The sequence below is a fragment of the Melospiza melodia genome, chromosome 3 (assembly GCF_035770615.1).
Source record: "Melospiza melodia melodia isolate bMelMel2 chromosome 3, bMelMel2.pri, whole genome shotgun sequence".
NCBI classification, from domain to species: Eukaryota; Metazoa; Chordata; class Aves; order Passeriformes; family Passerellidae; genus Melospiza; species Melospiza melodia.
Genome location: NC_086196.1, coordinates 122,177,538 through 122,192,720, shown reverse-complemented (window position 1 = coordinate 122,192,720; position 15,183 = coordinate 122,177,538). Strand labels below are relative to the sequence as shown.

Here is a 15,183-nt window from a genome sequence, read left to right as displayed (position 1 = left end):
TTGCCCTTTTTTTCAGTCTTGAAAAAAATCATCATCACTGACATACCCAAAAGAACTGAAAGAGTATGATACTTCATCAGCCTTTTTTTGGGCAGGATGGGGAGGTGGGACAGGTTTTGGGCAGGCAGCAGCAGAAGAATCTGGTCAATTTTAGGACAAAGTTCAACAGGCTTAACCCAACTGGTAGTATCTTACTGAAGTTCCTTTTTAGTATGTCTATCTTAATACAAAGCTAAATTTTACCTTTTCATCACTGGATTAAATCTCCAGCTCACAGGAGTCTGCTAACTGACCCTTTCACTGAAGACTGGCTCAAGAAAAATTTAGTAAATCCTCTGATGGCCTTAGGCAATGCATGTTGAGATTCCTGAGTCACCAGAGATTCTAGAGGAGTCCTTCCCTGTTTTCTGATGTTCACAGGATTCTTTTTTATTGTAAATAAAGCCCTTCTCTTTTAGTTTTGTCTCAAAGATGAGTCTAAGCTCCCCCTTTAGGCATGTAATTGAGCCTGACTTGCTCCATAAGGAGTTCTGAGCCCACCTGCTCAAGCAGTGCAAACACACTCACATTCCAAGGAACTGGCAGGCATGACAAGTCAGTCAGTTCACCTATCTCATCAGTTCCTTGTGGACCCTCAAGGACCAAATGTGCACTGCAGTACTTCAGCTCAAAAAACCCTTTGTGGTGACCTGTCAAAAAAACCTGGCTTCTCTCTCTGCAGGTGACAGCTGTTCCCTAGTCCATGCAAGTCTGTTGTTCTCTGGATACCTGAACAACATGGAAGGGATCTGGGCATAGCCAAGGCATTGCAGAGATCTGCTGCATCTTCAGCTGACAAATGTCATGTTATCAACTTGCCATTCAGACCATCTTTATTTCAACTCACGGTATAGCAAAACATTCCAGAAAGATTTTTAAAAAAGGCCAAAAGGACACCATATATTAGCAGTATATAAATACAAATTATGTAAAATGACAAAATGATGACAGGCAGAGGTAGACAAAGAGAAGGGGCAAGAAAAGGAGCCCTTGGCAACCTAGGGCATAGATATCCCTTAGCTAACCAAGTGACCTCCAGCATGGCTAAGACAGCATCACATCCACCTTAATATCCAAGTCTGCTGTTCTGACACAGATATTTCTCTTTTTCTGGTAAAGCACCTTAGTTCTTACAGTTGTCTTTCTGGAGTCTTACACAGCTGGAAAATCTTCTTTCAAGAGCCTTACAATGTGATCACTTGCTGGCTGACCTGAGGTCAGTCACTATCCTTCCCCAGTTCATCACCCCACTCCACTCATGCTTAGTGCTCCCTCCTTTCTGCTCCCTAGCTGCTGTTTATTTTTGCTATTACAGTAGCAGACTGAGTGAGATCTCAAACAGATTAAGCAAGCACTACATGCTGCAGGAATATGCAGAGACAGTCCCTTTTGGCAGCAAGCTACTAAAGCAGTTCAGCATGACTCAATTTCATACTCATCCTATTGTTTCCTTACCTAAGGGACAATGTATGATTACTCTTAAGACAAACAGGCACTGTTTCACTCCTGAATATATACTTTTGTATTTCACTAGTTAAAAAATTGAGAGTGAGAACTCCCCTGTTTTTTATAACTGCCATTTCTGAGAATTCTGTATAAATACAACATAACTGACTAAGCTTTATATTCTACATCAAACTACACATTTTATTAATATTACAGAAGTGTCCACATTATGAAAATTATGCTTCACATTCCTATCTCTGGGACAAGATGAGACATAATGGAAGTTATTTCAATACTTTGGCACAACCATTCCCACCCTAGGAACTTTTTAAAATTAAACTTCATTGCTGTGGAAGAGCATTTTTCATAACTAAGAACTAACCACATGAACACATAATACGCAAACAATATGACTCATTACTTGCTCTTGGAAGATAATAACTCTACAGCAAAAAACTAGAAGTGCTTTAAGGATAGTTAAAAACTGGCTATGGCTTGCTGGAGCTGGGCAGATTGAGAGAGAATCTGACAAACTCCCGAGTGGAGCACATTAGAGAGTTTTATTTTTTCCTTCATATTGATGACTGCTACTGTAGGTGCCTACAGAGCAGGATCCTCTTCAGCACAGCAGGAATGAGAGCAGCCAGCTGAATGCATTTTAGTATGGAGAACAGCTCTCATCCATGCAATTTAACACTCAAGGCCAACATGTAAAGTTTTATAACTGCAATGTTATAAAACTCACATAGGAGCACTACAGATTTAGGAGTACTGGCATATTTCAAAAAATAATGATGCTGTATGAGCTGTGATGAAATGTAAGGGAAATTAAAAAAGTACATCTGTCAACTAGCAGCATAATCTTTGCAGTTAAAGAGCTCAGGATCTGCAAAAGACTCATAAGGAATGGTTTTGGAAAGAGTCCAAACAATACACAGAGAGCAACAATGGGGCACAAGGTACAACCAGATCATATAGTTTATTTTATCCATGAGAAGATCATGACTTAGGAGAATTCAACTACACAACCAGATTATTTAAGTGGAGCTCCAACACTACTTGAGGATAAATTTCGCAGTGTTATTACATAAAATGAGTGGATTTCTCAAGGCACTTAAAGATCATTTGCCCACAGGATTGGATTAGAGTCCTGAAAAAGCATTTTAAAATATAGGCTGATAAACAAATGGAATATGTTGTTGGAGAACAGTGAGTTAAGTCCTATATTTAATTTAAATGGAATAGGTAAGTCTAAATAAAACCTGTCAGAAACACATGGAATAAGATTAAATGTAACACTACCAGGAGTAATACACTACATTTTTTTGAGATGAGCTCTTCAATTCAAAACATCCCCATCGTATGAGACAACTCAGAGTTGCTGCTACAAAGATTTTTTCAGGCACTGGCCTAAAACAGGACACCAATATGAAAACATTTCTATTTCAGTACATTCCTTAAGACAGAAATTCACATGCATGAAGAGCAGCCCTTCTCCACATTATTCATCCAGCCCAATGATAGATTTGCCAAATCTGAATGACGTAATTATCACCATGTCTTTGGCATGGGACCTGGGAGCCTTACTGGGAACTGTGAACACACATCCAGCAAGCCTGTCAAAACAGGGCCTGTTCACACATTGCTAAGAGGATGAGACAGAACCATCCTCACATGATTTCTACCGTGGCACCGGAAATCTGTGGAAGCAGTTTAAAGGCATTAAAACAGCTCCTTGCTCCACCGTAGGAGGATGCCAGCTTGTCAGGATGCTGATCTTGAGCTTTTCCAAAAACAAAAAATAGACATGCTTCACCTCCAGAAGACAGGACTCCTGTTGGTAGGATGTGGATTTCTACTGTTACCACTTGGAACTGGCACCATTTGTCTGCTCAGCAAGCCTTGCACATCAATGCTGGCTCCACACACCTCACGTGGTAGTACTGGTCCCACAGCATGAAAAACCTTTTGTTCAGCAGGACAAGATAGCTGGATGAGCAATGAATGTACTTTTAGGTTGAACTATGCCACAATACAGCTTTTTTCAAGCCTGGAGGACCAATCTAGCTATTCTTGGAATGCCTCCAAGACCAGAAAAACTCTAATTTGCTGCCAGCCAGATGCACCACTCTCTGGTCAAACCACCACCACCACCCTTGCCTTGTGGACACGCCACAAAGCAATAAGTCACAGAAGCTGCTGTTTCTACTCTCCTTTTTGATGTCAAGAGATGTTTAGAAGTCTGTAATACATCCAATTGAACAGCATGGACAAAGTTCTCCCTCAGAGCACAGTGATGAGGATTCTTTTGCAGGTGTGAAAACAAGTTTGCTTCACCCAAAGTGTGGACAGTGTAATGATGTAGCAGTACTGAGTAGGTATTGCAGCCAGCCTGCACAAAATAGTCAGATGTCAGATAATACGATATCTGCAGAGAAGGACATCTCTGAATATACAAGGGACCTTAACTAGAGATTATCTAGAAAGTTTGGTAACCCAAACCATGAACTAAGCTTTAAAAATACCTAGAATAAATTTGTTCAAATTAAATGGCTCAGTTTTCAGATAGGACTTGCTCAGACTAAATTCTGCCCACATGTTTTAATCTACCTTTGCTATGAATGTGAAAGAACTAAAGTGGAAGGTCTAATCATCCAGGATCAACACCCACTCAGCTGCTACCAAATGTTCCTCTTTGCCACATTCCAAAAGAGGTGATACAGCTCTTGAGATCTAACTCATCAAGAATATGATTCTATGACTCCATGAAGAGAATCACAGAACGGTTTGGATCAGAAGGGAACTGAAAGGTCATCTAGTCTAACCTCCTTTGCAATGAGCAGGGACAACTTCAACCAGATCGCCTGCCCAGTGATGGACTGGAGAAATCTGATTCTCTGTCAGCAATGAAAGCCTTCTTGTAAACCAAAATTTAGAAATGCACAGATCAGGTTGAGGTCCTGCACACGTGTAACAGCAAGCTCCTTTCTCAGCACTCAGCTTTGCTTTACACCACCCTGCAGCATAAAGACTCTCCACAATGCAAATCAGCCTGGAGTGAAGCAGCACTGAGCTGTTAGATAGCAGACTGTCTGAAGTGTGGATTTCTGGGGTGCAAGCTTTAAATGCTGTGGATCTAGCACGTGCAAGAGTCTTTTCTCTCAACCTTTGTCTTTTCTATGAACAATTGCTTCCTAGAGCTGTCAGTCCCTTCCAGAATACTGTCAGGTACCATTTGGACAAGCTGTGAAGCAGAACAGCACAGGAGTAAGAGACAGACATTAAAAAGTCTCCACAAAAAACCCCATTCTCTATTATTAAGTCCCTTAACTTTATGCTCAAAGATAGTTCAGGAACGATTACAATTGATCTATAATCAATTCTGACAGTACCTTCTGCTGCCTCTCAGAACCAGGGACAAGACCAGGTAAGTCTGAAACCTATTCTGCAGTGATTGAATTAGTCAAATATTACCTTTTCAGGAATGTAGTTTCAAATACCTAAAACTGATAGCATTTTAAACTCCATTCATTAAAACTATGTTTTCAATATATTTAATTACTTTATGAACAGACAGGAAAACAGTTGGGTTTATATTTTCCCTAAGTTCTACAAGCACAAAGCAGCATGTTCCAAATCCCCTTGATGTTTTCAGTAGGAGCTGCCCTCAACATTTTTGAAAATCATACCCTAGAATATTCTGATATTAGTCTCTACACAACTAAAAAGGCATTATCTTTCTACACAAGGAAATTAATAAAAATATTATTACTTTGATACAAATTTCTGAAAAAGTAGTGTCTCATAGCTGGGAAAATGAGGAATCCTCTAGAGTTCATATTTTCTAGTTATGATTTCTTTTTTCTCCATGCAAAGATACATCCATTGTTAAGAAATTAACTTCTAAGTTTAAAAAAAGCTGTTCTAGATTCAGGACTTTGCACCACTTTTTTTTCAATAAACAGAAGTTTTCTTCCTTAGTCCATTCCAAAAGAACACTCCATGCAAATCAGATATACTTGCCAACAGCATCTTACCATTTTAATTTGGAAAGATTGTAAAGGTACCATACAATAAGGATGTAGATTTGCGCTTTCTAATTTAAAAGTTTAAAGAAGACTAAGTAAAACTCAGAGAATTCAAAAACATGTAGATGTGATGCTTAGGGCTATGGTTTACTGGTGGACTTGGCAGCATTAGATTTACTGTTGGACCTGATATGGTATCTTTAACTTATATACTAAGTGTCAGAATCAAATATATTTATGTCCCAGGACACTCCTTCAAAAGCCTAATATAGTGATAAGTCCATAGGCTGTAAGTTTGGGAAGGGGCTTATATGTGTGAGAAATGTCCTAGTCATTCACATCAAGTCCTTGCTGTCCTGAAGTACTGAAGTACTCTTGGCTGAAGAAATACTTTCCACAAGTGGTAATGTCATGATTAATGTTTAGGCAGCGTAGCAGAAGCAGAGGTATTAATCTGTATTTTACTTCCTTGCAGGAAGTTCCACACATTCTAGTGAAAAGCACCATATCCAGACTGGAATTTCAGTAGGAACTACACACTTGTTCAGCTTCACATTTACTTTGAATGTCCCACAATCTCCATTTTTATGCAAGACTTGGATTCTCATAATAAGGATTTTGAAATTGTCCTGCAAAAATGCTCAAAAAAAATTTAGCTGTTTTATTTCATAGGCAACCTACAATATTTTCTTTATGAAAAAACACAGATGTTTATAACATACAAAATAAGGACTCAACATCAATACAGAAGGATCACAAAACTTACATCTGTGGCTTACCACTATTACCAGTCCTCTACAAACCCAAATTTTTCTGTCTGACCTCCTGAATACACCACATTTCTAGAGGTAAATCTGGAAGACAGCTGTAAATACAGCTTGTTAAACGTGCTTAAACTGTCTGTTTATTTAAAAGAAATAACCCTCTTTATAGCTATAAATTTGACACAAGTGCTATCACTCATGCAACCTCTCTGAATAGAAGGAAGTTAAAAATAGCCCAGCTTCCAGATAATTCTTGTAATAACCACATCTCACTGAAGCTGAAGAATTTCTGATCCATTTAATTATCCAGAATTGGCAAGTGTCTTAATTTAGAAGCAGAATTTGGTTTAGAGTATTAATAGAAAATTGTATCTTGCCACAATCAAAACAAGGCTTTTATTTCTTTTGGTAAGTACATACAAAATACACATTTGCAGGAGAAGAGATAGTAATTCTCAATTTTATTTCTTTGCTTTATCTGCAAGAAAAGTGACCTTGCAGAAGGTTAAAAGAGAACAGATCTACACAAATGGAAGAAGTACTTTCAATATGAACTATAATCTTTGCCCTGAGATTCTGAAAAATGTTACAGCTTGAGTATTTCAAATTATTTTGATAATTTTAGAAAGTGATATATATTTTTTCTTTTGCTTTATCACTGAAGCAAGGCTTTATTTTCCTGCCTGTGCCCAGAACTGTGTCAGTGCAGTCATAAGGGATGAATGAGTATCTGCTTAGTTATTGAAAAAGAAGTTACCTGGTACACCTCACCAGTTACCTTAAACACTTCAACCTTAAACACTTCAACAAACACGTCATTCCTCTGCTATGCCTAACAGCACTTTGCATTATTTTAGGACAAACCACATAATAGTTTCTACAGGGGGGCAATGCTTTTCAAAACTCTGTTGTAGGCCAACTCAAACTGTCGAACTAACTTGTGTTGACAAAGCCAAATAACAGCTGACAATCCAAGAAATACAGTTTCTAAGCAGTAGAAGACATCTCAACAAAACTGCATAGTTATGTCTACACTGATTATTCAGAAGCAAATCATAAGCATTGAAAAGGTTCATTAGCTTTCAGCTTAAATAGTCAAATTTTCTGAGCATGCAATTACCATCCTTTGCAGCGTGGCTCTTGTACAGGTACACTCTACCCAGAAGTACATTAAAATATTCAGTGCAAAAATCTCATGCCTACTCTGCAATCATTTTTCCTGAAATTAAAGCAGAAAATACAAAAAAGTTAGCAGGTATTTCTTTTCATCTTTACCAGGAAAGGCTTTTCACTTATTTCTGACAATCAGCAGGAAATCTGCAGCACACTCTCAGCTTCAGATATGAAACAAGCAAACAATTACAGGCTTTATCATACTTATGACCTGGAACTCTGAATAAACTAGCAATCACTGCAGTCCAAATAGCAAAATGAGAAACTATTTGGCACATGTTGTTGAATTCTATCCAACATACTCTGAGTAATCTTGCTTTATTTGACATGTCCGCAAGATTTAAGGCTATCTAGTTTCTAAATGGTCATGAACCTCCAACATGGTAGAATCTAACTAGAGAAGTGCAACAACAAAGGTAACTTAAGGCAGGTCTGACAACAGCACTACAGAAGTTTTGAAACCTCACATTTCAGAGATGGATTTGAAATATCACTCATTTAAAGAAAGTAGTGAAAAATTTCTGATGTCTTTTAGTGACTTTAGTTCAGAAAACAGATCTCAGAAGACTCAGTTGAAGATATTAAATGTTTGCTTGCAAGGTAGAACACTATTGTAACATGACTGCAAAGTTCAAATTTGCTCCTAAAACTGCAGAAAACTGGATTATCATTTCATATTTAACAGCTAAATGAGTAGATGTGCTGCTATAGTAGCACTTTGTGGATGAAAAGTAATGAATTGTTCTAACTGCAAGTATTAAAGACCACACAAGAGACAACTAGAATGAAAACATACTGAAGTTCTGTTTCTTGGAAGTATTGATCAAAGCCAAGTATTTTAGGTCACAGCTGTCTTAAACTTCACTGCTAGGTTTCTTGACTGGGTGATAATGGATGTAGAAAAACAGAGTTCACTCAGTAAAATTCAAAAACACCTCTAGTTCATTTTAAAGGCACAGCACAGCTAAAACGTCAAGTTTCCATCACATGAAGTATTTAGAGATGAGTTCTTGAGTGGATATTCATTAAAATTACATTAGTGCATGGAAAATCTTTTGAAACCTTGTCAGTCAAATGGTTCATTGAACTCCTGAAAAATTTTAGTGAGGAAGTGGCAGGTGACGAATAATTCTGATTATGAATGCTGGCAGTTATTTACTGCTTCTATGACTGAGGGTGACAGCAGATGTCTGAAGTAACTTTTGAACTCTCCTAGAGAAGCCTGCTTCTTGATAGCTGCAATTAACAATGGGCTGCTTATAAATCTGATTAATATCTGGATAAAAAGATCTGGTACTTACTCAGTCCTCCAATTAAAAAGACAGTCACCATTTCAAAGGCAGATGACTGTATTACTGCATATAGATTATTTAGACAGGAAACAGAACTGGAGACTGGGGAGAAATTGCAGGAAATTAAGGAAATGCTAGAAACATAAGTGACCTATAACAAAATGTACCTAGGCAGTGGCCAGGCATCTTGGTCAGTGATTCCCTAGGCCTGCACATAGCAGGAAGCAGCTGCATGGCACAAAACCAACACCTTCCCAACAATCTTCCCCAAATGAGCAGTGATCTCCCCAGGGCAAAGTTAGGGCAGAATGGATATAATTCTGCAAAGCTGTGTTTCGAACAAACCTGTAAGTAGGAAGTGACAATTTTTGGTTAAAATGGAAGATGGCAAATTAATAAAACCCAGAAAGAAAGGAGGACATCTGAGCATTTAACTTTATTTAAATTGTCTCATGTAAGCTTTCCACTAGGGCATCTACAAATAAGTATACTCCAGGTTCTTGCTATGCTCTTGATGCAGCTTCCAGACAGTCACATCACATTCTATCTTCTGTTTGAATTACTTGAACTCCTTATAACTAATTCCTTGCAAGCTTTTCCAGTTGTCATGTTTAAATAATATTCAGCTAATTCTAGTCAGACAGCTCAGACTGCCTAGTCAAATTTCAGTACCTACTCTCAGTGTTTGAATACATTTCTGTCCTTTCAAATGTCACATAGATAGCAAGCAGACTGATTGACATCAGTTGAGCAGACCTGACTATGTATTTTCAGCTTATGAGCCACCTGCAACACCAGGAGATGGACTCCAGATCCATGTGGGTCCCTTCCAACTCAGCTTATTCTGTGTGTGATTCTTCCACATTGCCACATCAACATTTATATTACTGGAGCAGTTGGCACACAAGGCTTGTTAAAAGATATCAGGTTTTGTTGTTCCTATAGTTCAAACATCGGTTCCTTGTGTTCCTGCACGACCTACAAAACTCACCCAAAATCTTCTCCAATAGTGAAACTGAATTAGAATTCAGAAGTTCCTGAGAGCCTGCTGTTCTGAAATACTGCAGAAATAGGCAGATTGTTCTTGAGATAACTTTAGTGTTTGCAAACATGAAAGCAGGACATAATATTGATAACTACCCTACATTCTAATAACTATTTAACAATTAGTCTTACAAAAAAGACTAATAACCTTTCCATGTACTTGCATAGACTGTAATGTCCCTCAGGTAGCATTAGAAGCTTAAAAGCCTGTCCTTGTAAACATTTTCTCTTTCAGAGTCCGTCACAGGATATATGAAGATTTTTTTCATCCTTAGAAATATAGCTCAGTAACTATATAGCTAAAATAGGATTAATTTACAAAGACAACACGAATGACAAAAATATTTCTGAACTGTGTTTATATAAACATATTGGTTTGTAAACAAATTGACAACACTTACTTTAAATATTGAAAGAACTTCAAACTAGACCATTTGCATTAAAGAGAAAAATAAGTTAAAAATTAATCACATCTTAATTATTCCATTGGTTATGACTAGATCAGGCACCTGGAAGTTTCAGAACTTAACCATACTAAAACAGTGCATCAGTGCTGAATATTGTATTTTACACTATGATTTCCTTTGAGAGAGCAAAAGCCACCTCATAGTTACCAGCGGATTTCCATGGTAACTCAGTGGAAATCACAGTATGAAAATTACTTATTTTTCACAGATTGGAAACTCACCATTTAAACAATATTTTTGGCATACTTTAATGGAAAGTCTCTTGTTAGCTCTAGTTTTATACAGAAGTTACAGCAAAACTAATGCAGAAGTTAAGTCCTTCTGAAAATGTAAACTTCATCCAAATCTTTCCTGCACTATTTGCACTGTTTTGCAGGATTTTAGTTGTATTTATGAATAAAAAAGTCCTACAAGTTAAGCATGAAAGTATTTAAGAAAACCTAAGTGAACAGAAAAGCATTGTGAATTATGAAATAGTTACAACAGTTCATCAAATTATACATCAGAAGGTTACATATATGTTTAATCATAAAACAATATTTTCTATATATTACTCAAAGTCAGCTTCAACATTTGTTCTCATTTAACAGTGATACTCAAAGTGATATTCAGGTTTTTTATCCCTTTAAGTGAGTACACTCATTTCATTTATTTTTACAGGTGCAAAGATGCTTATCTGGATACAAGTTCCACATGGGCATGACTCTCAACGTAATTTTACATTTTTTCATCTTGAAGGTAAAAGGCTGTCAATGGTAATAAACAGACAGTTCATCATCACTCATATCTGAATCATCATCATCTACTTCACCTTCAATGACTGATTTCTTGCCTTTGCAGCATGAAACAATTAATCCAATTAAAAAGACCTGCAAATTGAAAATAAAAAGTGTTACTGTTATTGAGTTCAGGAACATATAAATGCAATATAAGTAAAACAAATTGTAGTGTGGTGATGCAAATGATGCAATGGCAATTACTGTAAATTACCCAACTCGATTCAGAGGTCTCCAAATTCCAAGTACTTACTGCAATGAATGCCCAGTTCCCAAAGTAATAGGCTGCACTGAAGAACCAAAATTTATGAAGGAAGAGGTACGTCCGAGTGACAATACACTGATCTAAATTGAAAGGATATAGTACTGATTAACACAGAACAACAAAACCATCTTAATAACATAGAGTAATATTTTAGCAACATTTAGCTATATTTAACTCTGCAGAACAATTACACTCTATTACATCTAATTCACTCTCCTACCAAGGAGGAGGAGCATTTACCACCAAGAATGTACACAAAAAGGACACTTGTTACAGGATAGTGACCATGACAGGTTACACAAAGCTACAAGTTACATAGGTAACCCTATTACTACTCAGGACAATTTCCCATGCAGATGTGTCAATTATTAATTAGAATTGGTCCAAAAGGGAACTCACTTTCCATTTTATATAAACCACAGCCATACAAAGCAGGTTCTGGATTAAAACACACATTTTAGGACTTTGAAAAACTGTGCTGCTACCAGGATTACATAAGCTTTGTAAAAAATCAAATATCAATTAATTACATGTACACAAAGAAACTCCCAACATGTACTGGGCCTTTTGCAACCCAGATAACAGAAGTCTTATTTGTACACAAGACCTGATTGTACTGGTTAAACCTTACTTCTCTAACAACAAGAATATTAAAGTAGGATTTTCTGATGCAGGTGTATTGTCCTTCATTTCTAACCGGGAGGTTTTAAAATTAAGAATCAAATTTGCAAGGAATTTTCAAGACGCAGATAGAGAGAGTAAAGGCTTGTACAGGACACTGAACCTGTGGCATTCAAGGGGTCATGCTAGAGGATGGCCAGCAGCACATACAAGCCAGTTCAGTCATCTCTCAAATGCAAGGAAGGGCATGCACTGAGTTCAGGCTAAGCTAAAATATCAATTCCTGGTTGGTCATCTTGTTTTTTTATATTATGCTTACTATGCTTCAAACACCACCTAAAGGTCATCTCAGAGCAGGAACTGGTGTGCAAACACGTTGAACACCAGAGAAAGTAAGCAACCCAGAAACTGCCTGTTTGTCCCTGAGTTCAGACCCCAAGTTGGGAAATATTCCCCAGGAGCAGCTGAAGTAAAGATTTCCTGCCTTCTAAAGCTCTGAGTGATACACTACTTTTATAATTACACAGCTCACTTCCCACAGCCATCTAAGGAAGAAATGCCAGTGAAGTGAAGATACTTCAGAATTAAAGATAATATTGTCAATACCATCTGCAGCTCTCCAGCTGGTTACTTGAATTAAAAAACAACTAAAAGATCTTCAGATGGCACTTCATAATAATTGGATTAAATAGATTATGATAAATATTTTGGAATAGTTTGACCTTGTGAGAATATTTCTGTGCAACACTACAGGAGACGATAACTAAATTTTAGCTATTGTTTCTGAACAATTGTTACTTAATAGGCTGACATGACATTTTTCATTAACTGATTCCTCCATATGACTCAATGTAGAATAAGTTATAATGAACAGCCTAAATTAAGATAGCTACTTACTATCCAGAATGATCAATGTGAGTATTAGATGTCTCTTGATCATGTGGAACAAAAGTACACATGGAAAGCTACCAAGCCTCCAACAGATACTGTATTTTTTTTTTTTTTCATTTTTAAAATGTCACCATTTAAAAAATACAGTATCTTCCATGTACATATGTAGTGCTGATCAAGGAACAAAGCTAAACAGCCAGGATTCAAGACAAAAGAATTTTAAAATGAAGAATGACAACTACAAATAGTCATTACTAGAAGAGTCAACTATTTTTTTGTTTTGAGTCCACTGATAAAGTTTTTCATTACGGTAAGAAATAGTTATATTTAATGTGCTATTTTCAAATTAAGGCTTCTTTCAGGAAGTGAATTAGCTAGCTTATGATGAATTACAATGATAATTCTGTTCAAAGCCAAATATTAAAGTCTAAAACATGATTGTGTGCACAGAAAACTCAAATTGTGAGAACTTACTGCTGAGGTCAGTGTTTTATACATCTCAAAACACAGTAAGCTTTCACAAAAGTATGTAGAAGGAAATGGTTTCTTAGGGAAGAGTGAAAAATTGTTGTGAACAATGTAATTTATAAACATTGGCATTATTTGAAAGTCAATACTGTACACTTGTTTTACTTGTTTATTAATCAACTAGACAATGAAACAGATTATACCCTCTGTAAATCCATAGATCAAACTGGGGAGAAATAAAGAGCAGAGGTCCAACATACTAGATGGTCAGATTTAGGAAAGGGCTGTTTTCAAGCCCCTTGAAGCAGGTGTGTCTTACTGCTGCCTTTGCTGTCTAGTAGAGACTTAAAGTATTAAATGAGATTCCTCCTAGAGCTGCATAACAGTACAACAGATGACAGAACTGCACCAAGAAATAGTAGGAGAGGCAATCAGCGTAGGCAAACATTGAAGCAGGCAGTCCCTCAGAAATTCAAAGCTGGATGGATGTGAGCAACCTGCACTCCTTGCCCCTTGCTGGGAGGCTGGACCAGACGACCTCTTAGGTGATCCTGTGTGTTACTCAAAGTCATCACATGAAGGCAGATATTGAGACAACACAAATCTAAATAACAATGGTATTTTTGGATGGAGAACCCCAGAGTGAGAACGTTATCCAAAGACAGATGAAGTCCATGTCCCCAGATTCAAGCAGAACTTAGTTTTACTTAAAATACACTCAAAACTACTTCCAAAGGACAAGCTGCATCCTTACTGTGCTTGAACATCTAAGCACTGCAAAATTTCAGACCCTAGAAGCATTGAAGGCATAGCTTCAGGTATCCAAGAATACTTATTTCATACAGCCTTGCTTCCAAAAAATCCAAACCTTCCTGTCAATAAATCAAGCTTTTTGCAAATCATAGCAAAAAGGAGCTGCTCTTTGAAGGTTCTAGGTATGGCTTTGTATCACAGATGAAATTGCTGAGACAAAGCAAGCTTCAGGAGTCTCTACAGGAGGATACTAACAGGTATATTAAAAATTTCCCCAATTTGTACTTATCATCTCACAACCTAACCTCTTGATTAATATTCATAGTGTTCAGGTCACTCCAGTAATTCAAAAGTGCACAGAAATTTATGGTAAACACTATTCACATATCACTTCTTCATTTCTCTGGAAATAGATTCATGGAATGACAGCAACAGCTCTCCCAGTCACAAATACAGGATTTTTTTTCTTTTCTTGTTGGCTAAACACCAAAAAATTATTACTACATTCTTAATTGCCCCTTTGTCATTAGTTTCTACAAGTGTTTTTTTTAATATACTATTTGAGCATATCCCCACTTATTCCATATTCTTCTCTGCTGTGATATATATGCCCACACACATATACACACAGAATTAATAGTAGCCTCATTCAGTGGCTGAGCCTGTCTTTGCACTTGGCAATCCAGCCCCTCCACTGTTGCTACTTCTCCGGTTTCACAAGCTAAAATTAATCACATAAACAAAGCTTTTATAACTTTTGGGTTGTGGCATCCTATACCAGTTATCTTTCTCTCAGCTAACTTCTCCCAAAAACTGTTTAAATTTCAATTCATTGCTCATTCAGCTTTCACAATAATGCCAGTATTAAACAGCTTCAGCACCACTTGCTTCAAGGTTAACTTTGCAATAAAATTACACCTTTGATCCCTTATCAGACTGAAAAGCATATTGGAACACATACTACTCACATATAGCAGGGATTTGAAAATATTTCCCAACTGGTTGTAAGTAGCTACAATAACTCCCCACTTAGAGATGTGAATCACTAAGCTTCCAACACTTCAAGCTGACAGCACTTTGAAGTACTACAGAGCACAACAGAAGCATGAGTATCAAATCACTCAGATGTTAAACAACAGTTTGCAGCTATCTAAAA

General features: G+C 37.1%; 1 protein-coding gene across 2 annotated transcripts in view; it reads right to left on the bottom strand.

Annotated features, from left to right (window-relative positions):
- Positions 1 to 9,159: 9,159 nt before the first annotated feature.
- Positions 9,160 to 15,183, bottom strand: part of LMBRD1 (LMBR1 domain containing 1) — a 67,216-nt gene continuing 61,192 nt past the window's right edge. For both annotated transcript variants that reach the window (XM_063152976.1, XM_063152977.1), the window contains exons 15-16: positions 11,283 to 11,374; positions 9,160 to 11,122 (exon numbers count right to left, since the gene is read on the bottom strand). In XM_063152976.1, the coding sequence (XP_063009046.1) occupies positions 11,003 to 11,122; positions 11,283 to 11,374 (212 nt within the window). In that variant the 3' untranslated portion in view covers positions 9,160 to 11,002. The remainder of the gene's footprint in view (positions 11,123 to 11,282; positions 11,375 to 15,183) is intronic.